General features: G+C 39.7%; 1 protein-coding gene across 1 annotated transcript; it reads left to right on the forward strand.

Annotated features, from left to right (window-relative positions):
- Positions 1-8909: 8909 nt before the first annotated feature.
- Positions 8910-9491, forward strand: LOC147516367 (uncharacterized). The gene has a single exon (XM_086593238.1). The coding sequence runs from the start codon at positions 8910-8912 to the stop codon at positions 9489-9491; it is 582 nt and encodes a 193-aa protein (XP_086449364.1).
- The last annotated feature ends 3629 nt before the right edge of the window (positions 9492-13120 follow it).

Raw genomic sequence — 13120 nt, forward strand, 5'->3', positions numbered from 1 at the left:
TGTTTGTGTATTTTTTTAATACTGTGTAGAAGTTGTTATATGATTATATTTTTAGTTTACTTATTAAACAAACTAACACATTCTTCTTCATATTATTTTTTAGGTTATAAGTGAGATAACACGGTAGCTCAATTCAGTTTGTTTGAGATGGATCGGTTGATTAGCAATTTGTTGGATGGGTTATGTAAATTGTATTGTTGTTGGATTATGAGACTTGATTTTGAATCAAGTGCTTAGTTATTTATTTAATTTTTTCTCCGTGAATAAATCATGTAATATGAACAAGTTCTTGGAATGATTTATGTTAGTAATAAAAGTATGATTCTTGTTTTCGTAATGGACTCTAGCTGTCAAGTGTCTGAATGTATTGGTGGTGTCGGAATGTATTGGTTTATAGGAATTTTTAGATTTACAGGAAAAAAAAAAAAAGAAGTTATGGCGGCTTCCAAAGAACGTGCTGCGGTGGCATACCAATTCTTGACAGGTTTTTAGTGTTAATTTCTTGACGCTTTTGTTTCTCGGATGACACTTAAATAAAAAACAGTCATAAATGAAGATTTAGTTCTTGACACTTTTTCTAATAAATTATGACGGTTAAGTAAAACATGTCATGCAAAAGGATCCAGTTATGACGTTTATAAATGAGTTTTGTCATATTAAATTCGAGCTTTGATGTCACTTCTCTAGAACCGTCATCAACTTTATGACGTTTTTGTTAACTTTTATGACGGGCTCTATAATGGCGGTTGTTTTTAAATGCAAAATGTCATTAAACTGTTTCATGGCGCTAAAAGCCGTCATCATCACAAGTCATTTTTTAGTAGTGACATCTAACGGCTGACCCATGCGAACAGTGAAATAAGTGTGGATGATGCAGCAGCCGGTTGAATCTCGAGAGAAAAAAGTCGAGGTCTTTGGACTAACAACAGCCATGACGTAACGATGAGAGAGGGCGGGAACAATTATTATTCGAACTTCGAGAGGAGAATAGTAGGGTGGCAACGATATTGGGACATGCTTTGGCAATCAGAGCAGCAGGAGAGACCGATGCAAGTACCTTGATATCAACAACTATGCTTGGGGAGAAGCACCAAGAGACGAATGAAGGAACAACCACAAAGAAGTCATGGGCAGAGATGCTTGGCAGCAACTCGGTGGGTAAGGAAAGTTTAGATTTTGTGACACCCACGTTGGTGGATGGGAAACCGGTTATCCATGTTCAAAGTGAACAATTTATGCATGAGTGTAAGAAGTATGAACACCTTATTGTAGGTCAGTTTGTAGGAAGAAGACCGGGGTATAATTATGTGAAAGAAACAGTATCTAGGACTTGGAACATAAAGAACTTCAAGATGAACTTATATGGTGATAAGATGTTTACATTCCAGTTTGATAAGGAAGAGGATAGGCGAGAGGTTCTAGAAATTGGATGTTTTCATATTGCTAGCCAGTTATTTGTCAGTAGACCTTGGAAGCTATTTGTTGAGTATGAGATGAATGATATAAAGACATTACCTATTTGGGTTGTTGTTAAAAATTTGTCATTAGTAATGTGGAACAAGGCGGGGTTTAGCAAGATTGGTAGTATCATTGGTAATCCACTTTTTGTGGATAGACTCACTGAGAGCAAATCACGAACTTCCTATTGCAAGGGTGTGTGTTGAAATTGATACAAAGTGTTCTTACCCTGAGGGAGTACCTATAGTTATTGATGAGAGGAGAAAATTGAATGTTACTTTTGGGTACAATTGGAGGCCAGCAAGGTGTGATTGTTGTGACACCTTTGGGCACACTGCACAAAAATGCCCTAAGAATGTCAAGGTGGTTTCAGATCCTAGAAAGGGTATTTGGCTTAAGAAAAAAGATGTTGAGCATAGGATACTAGATAAAAGGTTAGGAGCTGAGAAAGGGAAAATTCCTAAAGAAGTATTAGATCTTGGTATTTCAATGGAAAAAGTGGTCAAGGAAAACAATGTAGAAAAAGAGCCAGGGACTGAGACAGGGCTAGCGACAGTGGTTCTAGGGCAGTATGATCAGTGAATCAGGAACAGGTGAGTACAACTGAGATTGGGAAGGATGGCTGGGAAACGCCACCTAGGAGGCATATGATCAGGGCAAGGGTAGTACATAAGGCTGCGGGCCGAGACATCGAAAGTACATTACTCGGAAAAAGGAGAGGGTGCGGGAACGGTCCAAGGCAAAGCACTTGTAACCAACAAGGGCACATTTATGGTTGGCAACAAACCAAAGGGCTAGCCAGTGCTTATCCATATTATGGACAAGTTAGCTGATGCCTAGCAAGTACCACTACAGCTGATCCATATGCAAAGATCAGGCAAAGTTCCCTTCCTCATGATGTAAGAAATTATATATGATGATGTAATGGGGAAGAGTATGAGAGATTGTAATTTTCTTTTGTTTCTTTTATTTTTAATAAAGGGGTAGGGGACCTCGTTAACGACCTCGTTAACAACCTCGCTTACCGATCAAAAAAAAAAACTGAGTTACAAAATGACCCAACAAATCAAGAGCTGAGAATTAAGGAGAGAAGAGCCATTGCTGAGTATGTGAAAGCGGCAATATCTGAAGAGTCTCTACAAAAGCAAAAGTCAAGAGACCAAGATGTAATCTTGGGGGATAGCAATACAGAGTATTTCTTTAAGTCTATTAAGACTAGAAGAAACAAAAACAGAATAACTTGCCTGAAAGATGGGGGAGGAAATGTCATAGAAGATTTAAATGACATAGGAGAGGAGTGTGTCCAGTTTTATAAGATTCTTTTCAGCCCTACTTTACCAGAAGAAAGTTTTGTTGATTTTGCTCATACACATCCTAGAAAGAGAGTAACACAAGAAGAAAAACAACAGATGCAAGAGAAAGTGACCAGAGATGAGATTATTGAAGCTCTAGCAAACATAGATAATGATAAAGCTCCAGGGATAGATGGCTTCAGTTCTTTGTTCTTTAAGGCATGCTGGAGAATTGTGGGAGATGATTTTACTAAAGCTATTCAAAATTTCTTTTGGGCTGGCAGAATGCTTTATGAGGTAAATACTACATGTATTACTTTAGTACCAAAAATGCAAAGCCCTTCATCCCTTAGTAGGCCTATTGCATGCTGTTCTGTTGGGTATAAATGCATCACCAAGATTATAACTACTAGAATGATTTTTTTTTTTTTATGATGGGCAAGCGAGGTTGTTATAGAGGTCCCCTACTCCTTTTCATTAATAAAAGATTAATAAGCTTGTTACAATCGGATATAGAGTTTGCCTACTGCATCATCATATATGATTTTCTTTACATCCTCTGAAAAAGAGCTAGGGACTAATTCTACATAGCTAACCGTAGGAATATTACTTGCCAATGCATCTGCAAGTTTGTTAGCTTCTCGATATACATGAGTAATAGTGAACATCTCTAGTTTCTCTCTCATCTGGGTAATGCTCCTCATCATCTGTTCTGCTTTCCATGGGTAACGCATTTCATTTTTGAAAAAGGGGATAACATTTGCTGAATCCGTCTGCACTCGGAGTTTCCTGATTCCCTGCAAAATAGCCATTTTGATCCCTTTTTCGACGCCTTGTAGCTCTATTAAGGCAATGGTCCGCTTATTGGACCTTCCCTTACTCGCTATTGTGACTTGCCCCTGATCGTCTCTTATAACCCGGCCCATCCCCCAAAGGCATTGCCGCGTGCCGTCGTGTTTAAGTTTAGAGTTCCATCGTCTACTCTTTCCCAGCTACAAGATGCCGTCTTCCTCACTTTCGATACCATATCTACATTCCACCTTTCTCTGAACAACTGTTACTCGGGTCCCTCTTCCATCCTTATATCCATTGCTTCTAACTTTGTTCTGACATCATTCAAAATTCTACAAGCCACTTGAGCTGTGCACGACTATTTATTTTCAAAAAAAATTTCATTTCACGTTCTCCATATCCAATATATGAACCCATTCCATCCTAATCTCATTGCGTCTTGTTTCGGCCCTTTACCTGTTGCCTTGCTCTGTACCCATTCGATTTCTGTTTGCCATGTGCTTGCCTGTGGTCTATTGTATCCCATTTTCTCTAGTATCAGCTGCCAAACCTCCTTAGAGTAATCACAATAATGAAATAGATGTTCTGTCGTCTCCACCTCCTTCCAGCACAATATACATGTATCTGTAGTGACTTTCTTCCATTCCTTCATCTTCTCTAGTGTTTTGAGTTCCCCTTTAATCGCCATCCAACTGATGAAAGAGTGTCTCGGAATTCGATATGAAAACCATACCAGCTGATGCCAAGGCACTAGTTGTTTTGTCCCTCTCAGTCCTTCATAAGTGTCCCACAGGCTATAGTCTCCATGAGTTGATGCAGTCCATACTAACTTATCTTTTCCTCCCATTATTTCTGTTCCATAGTCGATCTCTTCCACTATCTCTCTTATGTGAACCTTAATTCGATCAGGAAAGTGCCATTCACCTTGTACTATAAATTCAGAAACCTTTGCATTTATGTGACATGTGGAGTCGTAAGTAAAAACTTGCGGGAACTTATCTTTCAAAATTCCACGCGGATGCCATGGATCAAGCCAGAAGTTGGTGTTACTTCCGTCTCCTATTTGGTGTATAGCCACCTGAGCTGCTTCTTTCCTCTATTTTAATAGATTTCGCCAGCTCCAAGAACAGTCACTTGGAATTTTGAGTTGCCAGAAGTTCCTACCTTAGATCAAGTTTCTGTGTATCCAGTCCACCCATAGTGTATCGGCCTTTGTTACTACTTTCGGATGTGTTTCATGTTGGCGCTTGATTCACCATTGCCGATTCCTCGGTCCTCCCTCCCTCCTCATATGGGTAACACAACTCCTCCCATCCAATCAAAGCATGTGATTGGTGACAGTCAGGTCCTGTCCATAAAAAATTCCTACACAACCTATTTATATCATCAATGATCTTCTGCGGCATAATAAACGATGCAAACCAGTATACAATCAGGTTGTTAAGGACTGCTTTAACTAACTACAGTCTCCCCGCATATGACAATGCCTTTCCCTTCCAGCTCTGTATCCTGTTTGTAACCTTTGTGAGTAAAGGACTGCTAGAATGAAATCCTTCATGCCAAGAGTTATACACCACAACCAGTCAGCTTTTATCACTGGGAGGAGTATACATGACAATATTCTGCTATCTCATGAATTAGTGCATAATTAGCATAGAGATAAGGGGCCCCCCAGATGCATGGCGAAGATTGACCTGAGAAAGGCATATGACTGTGTAAGATGGGAAGCTGTTCTGTTTGCTCTGGGAAGGATTGGGGTACCAGACAAGTTCATTGGCTGGATAAGTGAGTGTATGAAGACTGCAAGCTACTCTATAATGTTGAATGGTTCACCCTATGGGCACTTCAGAAGCACTAGAGGAATCAGGCAAGGAGATCCTATGTCACCTTATCTTTTTGTGCTTGTAATGGATTTGTTCATTGAAATTATGATGCACAGTGTAGAGGAAGGAAGATATAAGCTACATCATAAATGTCATGAGCCTGTTATTACTCATCTCTCATTTGCAGATGACTTGCTAGCTTTCATGCATGGTGAAAAGGAGACAGCTATATGTTTGCAAGAAAACTTAACAAAATTCAAGAAGTGCTCGGGGCTAGAAGTAAATGTGAACAAAAGTCAAGTATTTTTTGCTGGGCTAGATCAGACTCAGTGTAATGAAATACAGAATGCATTACAGTTTCCAGTGGGGGAATTGCCAGTGAAGTACCTAGGACTGCCTCTGATTACAACAAGGCTGACTTCCTTAGATTGTTTGCCATTATATGAGAGAGTGCAGAAACGAATTCAAAGCTAGAAGGGGAAAACTCTATCCTATGCAGGCATGCTACAACTCATAAAAGCAGTACTCAATAACCTGAGCATCTATTGGACTGCTTCATTCATGCGGGGAAGTCTCTATCATATGCAGGGAGATTGCAGTTGATCAAAGCAGTACTAAATAATCTGAGCGTATACTGGTTTGCTTCTTTTATTATACCGCAAAAGACTATTGATGATATAAATAGATTGTGCAGGAACTTTCTATGGACAGGGCTTGATTGTACCCAGTCACATGCATTGATAGGATGGGAGAGTCTGTGTTATCCGTATGAGGAAGGGGGACTGGGCATAAGGGATCTGTTGAAAGTGAATCAAGCATCCAACATGAAGCATATTTGGAAGTTAGTGACGAAAGCAGAAAACTTATGGGTGGATTGGATTCACAAGAACTTAATCAAAGGGCAGAACTTTTGGCATCTCAAAATACCCAATGATAGCTCATGGAGTTGGAGAAGTTTGCTCAAGGGACGAAAGGAGGCAGCGCAAGTAGCCACACATCAGATTGGAGATGGCAGAAATACGAGTTTTTGGCTGGACCCATGGCATCCAAGTGGAATACTAAAAGATAAGTTTCCGCAAGCTCTCACTTACAGCTCTAGTGGACATTTCAATGCCCAAGTTTCTGATTTTATACAACAAGGGGAATGGAGGTTTCCATTGTACATAGAAACCCAGATAAGAGAGGTGGCTAAACAGGCGCAAGACGAAGTAGAAATAATGGGTGGAGATGATAAAATTGTATGGACTGCCACGAGTCAGGGGGAGTATAGCGTGAAAGATACTTATGATGGATTGCGAGGGATGAGGCCAGCAGTAGCATGGCATCGATTGGTCTGGTATTCAAACCGAATTCTGAGACATTCCTTTATAAGCTGGATGGCGATGCATAAAGGGCTCAAAACACTCGACAAGCTGAAGGAATGGAAGAAAGTTGACACCGACAGCTGCATCATGTGTTGGACAGAGACAGAGACTGAAGAGCACTTGTTTCATGAATGTTCTTTTTCGGTGGCAGTGTGGAAAAGTCTGTTAACATCAATGGGTTTCAGCAGAGTACAAGCTGATACTTGGCGTGAAGAAATCGAGTGGGTTCAGAAAACAGCAGTAGGGAAAGGGCCGAAACAGGATTCTCTAAGGCTGGTGTGGAATGGTTACATATATTGGATATGGAGAAATCGCAATGAGAAGATATTTGAAAACAAACAGCGTCACTCTCATCAGGTGGTGCAACTAATCTTATGCGATGTGAAGACAAAGTTGCAAGCAATGGCAATTAAAATGGAGGAGGGGCCAGAAAAACAGCAATTCCAAAACACTTGGAATGTGGAAGTGCATACAAGACAGAGGCAGCAGCGATACTGTAAATGGGAACGCGGAGCTCAAGGAACACTTAACTTGAATACTGATGGCAGTTTGCAAGGGATGAGAGGTGGATGGGCAGTGGTAATAAGAGATGAGCATGGGCAGGTTAAAGTGGCAAGAAAGGGAAGATCAGACAAGCAATCTATAGCACTAATAGAATTGCAAGGGGTTGAGCAAGGAATGAGAATGGCTATTGATCATGACTTCAGGTACATTCACGCACAAACTGATTCAACAAATGTGCTATCATTTTTTCAAAACTTGGGTCAGCACCCATGGCAAGCATAAAAAATTATGAGGAGCATCAGTAGAATGAGAGAGCAAATGGAAGAGTTTACTATAACTCATGTTTACAGAAAAGCCAACAAGTTAGCAGATGCACTTGCTAGTACTATTCCCACAACGAGCTATATAGAACTAGATTTTAACTTACTTCTGGAGGATGTAAGGAAAATCATTCATGATGATTCAGTAGGGAAACAATATGTAAGAATGTAACAAGCTGTAACAAATTTTTTATATTAATAAAAAGGGGTAGGGGACCCCGTCAACAACCTCGCTTTCCAATAAAAAAAAATGAAGACCATTGAAGACATAAACAGGATATGTAAAAAATTCCTCTGGAAAGGCCCAGGACTACAAAATTCTCATGCACTAATCAGCTTGAATGATATGTGCTACCCTTATACAGAGGGAGGATTGGGGATTCGAGACCTCAAAACTGCGAATAAGGCAGCCACACTAAAGCATGTATGGCACATTGTAAGTGGCAAGAAGACTTTATGGGTGGACTGGGTGAAGAAAAATCACATCAGAAACAAAGAATTTTGGCACATGAATATACTAGCTGATTGTTCAAGCAGTTGGAGAAACATTCTCAAGATGAGAACAGAAGCAACGTCATTCATCATGTATCAGATTGGTAATGGGGAGAGAACAAAAATGTGGCATGATCCTTGGCATCCCTCGGGATTGTTAAAAGGTAAGTTTCCTCAAGCTTTGAGATATGACTCCACGTGTAATCTTACTGCTACAGTATCGATATTGATAGAGAATGAAAGATGGGCAGTTCCACCACACATCAGGCATCATATTCCAGAGATAGCTCAACGAATGGAAGAAGAGGTACAAATAGAAGGTGGAGAAGATGAGGTGGTGTGGCTTGCAACACAGAGTGGGGAGTATTCTCTTAAAGAATGAGGAGTATCAGACAATCACCGGCATGGCATGGGTTAATGTGGTTTTCGAATAGGATACCGAGGCACTCTTTCATAGGGTGGATGTTGTTCAATGAGGGGCTGAAAACAAGAGACGAGATGAAACAGTGGAAAGTTGCAAGTTCAGACGTGTGTGTGCTGTGTTGGAGAGAAGTTGAAACGACAACTCACCTGTTTTTTGAGTGCGCTTATTCCAGAAATATTTGGGTTTCGCTAATGGATTTGGCAGGATATGCTAGGACTATAACAACGACCTAGCAAGATGAAGTAATATGGATGGTTCAAAAATCGAATGGAAAAGGGCCAAAGCAAGATGCGTTGATGCTCACCAGCAACGCGCTCTTTTACTAGATTTGGCGAGAACGGAACCAGCGCATTTTCAAAAAAGAAACAAGGTATCGTGATCAGCTGGTACAAAAAATTATGAAAGATGTGAGAACTAAGATGAGCTCTATCAGAATGAAGATGGCAGTAGGAAATGAAAGGGATGAGTTCGAACAGAGATGGAACCTGTATATGGAACCGATTCAAGAGAGAAAGAAGAAGTGTAAGTGGGAAAGAGCTGGACCTGACATTGTGAACCTTAACACCGATGGTACACTAAAAGGATTGGAAGGTGGATGGGCAGCAGCGCTTAGAGATGATCAAGGGAAGGTTATCGCGACAGCTAAAGGTAAATCTCAGTACGCAAATATTGCTTTTATCGAACTTGAAGGGTTACAAAAGGGGCTGTTACTAGCACAACGGTATAATGTTAAGAAAATTCGAGCACAAACAAATTCAACAAATGTGCTTAGTTTTCTAAACATAAAGAAGGCGCAACCATGGAGGCTAAAGAGGATTCTGGAAGATATCAGGCAAAGAACAAGCACTTTAGAAATTTTTTCTATAGTACATGTGTTTAGAGAATGTAATAGGTTAGCGGATAGTCTTGCAGAGACTGTCCTAGAAATTTCTTTTATTGAACTCATCCCTAGCTTGTTTTCTGAAGATATAAAGAAAATTGTTTATGAAGATGCTAGTGGAAAAGAGTATGTAAGATTGTAATAACTTTTTATTTTTTCCTCTATGAGGAAGGGGTAGGGGACCTCTTAATTAAAAAACCCCGCTTACCAACCAAAAAAAAAAAACACCTGATTGATTGATTGATTGATTGCATAAAACTTCTTTTTTTTTTATTGGTAAGCGAGGTTTTTAGAGAGGTCCCCTACCCTTTTTCATTAAAAGAATAATAAAAGCTTGTTACATTCTGACATATTGCTTGCCAGTGGCATCTTTGTAAATAATTTTCTTTACATCCTCAGAAAACGAACTCGGTACTAAGTCTATGTAACTAACAGTAGGAATATTCCTTGCCAATGCGTCAGCTAATCTGTTAGTTTCCCTGTACACATGCTTTATTTTAAAATGTGCGAACTGGTCCCTCAAAATTTAAATCTTGCGAATCATCAGCTCTGCCGCCCATGGGTTCTTCATCTTCTTGTTCAGGAAAGATATGACATTTGTGGAATCCGTCTGAACCTCAATCTTTGTTATGCCTTGTCTCACTGCCATCTCCAATCCGTTCTGTACAGCTTGTAACTCGATCAAAGCTATGTTTTCCTTTTCAGATTTTCCATGACTTGCTGCTATAACTTCACCCTGATCATCTCTAATTGCAGCTGACCATGAAAACTCATGTTCTTATTGCTTTTCCGGATACAGCTCTATTCTGGAACTAATACCTCAAAAGACGTGTTATAGAGGCAAAAAAAGACAAAAAGACCCTAAAAGGGACCTCATGGAACAACTGGGAAATAGTGCCAAAAAGTCAAACTGTCAAAAGTCAACGGTCAACGATCAAAGCCGTAGTGAACGATAAAAGTGAACTTAAGGGCCCAAAAACTCAAAAGCATAGGAAGCACTCCAAGGCTTCAATGATCAATGAATAAACCCTTTGTAAGACAAGGACTAAGCCTCTAAACCCTAAACCCTAGCCTTGATCATATGAGTTTGATCTAAGATGAACAACATCCAAACCCCATAACCCCACTTTATACACCGACAGAATGCAAAACACTTGACTAAATGCATCTACGTGGGAGTTTGCATTAGAATGAATGAAAAACACTTGATTGATTAAATGTATGCGAAACACTTGATTGAACGTGTGGGCTTGCATTATAATGAATGCAAAACACTTGATTGATTGAATGAACGTACCTACAAGCGAGCTTGTGTTAGAAAGAATGCAAAACACATGATTGAATGCATATGAGCTTGCACTATAATAAATGCAAAACACCTGATTTATTGATTGATTGTAGAAAGCTCATGTTCTTATTTCTTTTTCCCGATACAGCCCTATTCTGGAACTAATACCTCAAAAGACATGTTATGTAGCCAAAAGGAAATAAAAGGACCCTAAAAGGGACATCATGGAACAACTTGGAAAAAGTGCCCAAAAGTCAAACGGTCAAATGTCAATAGTCAGCGATCAAAGCCAAAGTTAACGCTAAAAGTGAATCAAGAGCCCAAAAACTCAAAAGCACAGGAAACACTCCAAGGCTTCAAGGATTTTTTTTTTTTTTTTTTTTTTGGTATGCGAGGTGTTTAGAGAGGTCCCCTACCCCTTTCATTAGAAATAAAATTGTAAAAAACTTGTTACATTCTCACTCCCTCAAATATTGCTTACCCCTCGCATCATCATATATAATTCTTTTTACATCTTCTGTAAGCAATGTTGATACTAACTGTAAATAATTACATGATGGAATATTAGCTGCAATAGCATTCGCTTCCTTTCTAACTTTGAATATTTTCCTCCAACTCAACGAACAATCATTTGGTGTTTTCAGCTGTCAAAAATCTCTCCCTCTGACTAGGTTCTTTTGTACCCACTGTACCCACAGGTTGTCTGTCTTGGTGATGAGCTTCCATAGTGGCTTCATGGTGGCAGCTTCATTAACTTTCTCTATACATCGAATTCCTAACCCACCTTCCTCATATGGGTAACAGATATCATCCCATCCTATCAATGCATGAGATTGTTTTGATCCGCCCCTGTCCATAGAAAATTCCTAAAAATCTTGTTGATGTCATCATTTGTCTTTTGGGGTAGTGTGAATGCAGCCATCCAATACACACTAAGGTTATTCAACACCGCCTTCACCGGCTGTAATCTTCCGCGATAAGAAAGTAATCTGCCCTTCCCGACTTTGAATCATACGTGATCTTTGATATTAATGGACAACAATCTGTGGACTTGGTCTTGTAGTAATCAAAGGCATCCCTAAGTACTTTAATGGCAGCTCACCCTAGGGAACAGCGGTGTCTACTACTCTATGGTACTTACCCTATCATCCATTCCGCAAAGAAGACATTGCTTTTTGAACATTCCCTTCCAACCCGAGACTCTGCTGAAAATATGGAGATTATCCTTGAGTTTAGTAGCGTTCTATTATCTCCGTACATGAACACCATCAAATCATCGCAAAGGATAAATGAGTAATAACCGGTTCCGTACACTTAGCATGTATGGCGATCTTGGCCTTGTCTAACACTTGTGATGCATGATTTCCGTAAATAAATCCATAACCGGACAAAAGATAAGGTGATATTGGGTCACCCTGTCTAATCCCTCTTCTTCCTTTGAAATAGCCATCACGAGGACCCATTTATCATAATAGAGTAAGAGCACACCACGGTTTCACCCATTTAATGAACCTTTCGGCATCCCAACTCTTCTCATTGCAAACTCAAGTGATTCCCATCTCCATTTGAATCATCGCCTTTCTTAAATCTACCTTTTGCCGACATCTTGGTGGATATTCATTCCTGTGATAATTATGCACTAATTCTTGAGATAAGAGGATATTATCCTGGATACTTCTTCCACTTATAAATGCTGATTGGTTGAGATTCACTAACTGCGGCATTACTTCCTTCATTCTTCTTGTCATTACCTTGGTTATGCACATATATATAACCCCACAACAAGCAATAGGTCTATAATCTGGTGAGGACAGAGGTACTTGTATTTTTGGTATGAGTGTAATACACGTAACATTTACCTCACTGAGTATCTGACTCGCTGAGAAAAAATTATGTATTTCCTTAATGAAGTCATCACCAATGATCCGCCATGTGCATTTGAAGAAAAAAGCGGAGAATCCATCACTTCCTGGTGCTTTTTCATCACCAATGTTTGGTAGAACTTCTATTATCTCATCTCTAGTTACATCTCTCTGTAGCTCCTCATAGTTCTGTGATGTTATCTGCTGCCTTGGGCCAATATCCTCAAAAATCAAAAAATCCACAACCTCCATCATATTAGGACTGCAAAGGTCTTTGTAATACTCCACACATTCATTACCAATCTCATTGTAATCCTGTATTACATCACCCCCTGAATCACGCAGACATGTGATTTTGTTTGTAGCTCTCCTTGCTTGTACAAATTTAAAGAAGTAAGCTGTATTATTATCACCTCCCCCTATCACTTGTTCTATGGAGTTCTGTCTATACATATCTTCCTCAGTTGTAGTTGCTTGTGTATAGGCTATAATTACTTCTCTTTCTTTCATAATAATCTCACAGTTTTGCGGCTGATTTTGTAGTTGTGTTTGCACCCTATCCAACTCTTGCTTTATTTCTCTAACCCGGTCCACTACACTTCCCACTCTGTCTCTATTCCA

The sequence above is a fragment of the Coptis chinensis genome, chromosome 2, assembly GCF_015680905.1.
Source record: "Coptis chinensis isolate HL-2020 chromosome 2, ASM1568090v1, whole genome shotgun sequence".
Classification (NCBI taxonomy): Eukaryota; Viridiplantae; Streptophyta; class Magnoliopsida; order Ranunculales; family Ranunculaceae; genus Coptis; species Coptis chinensis.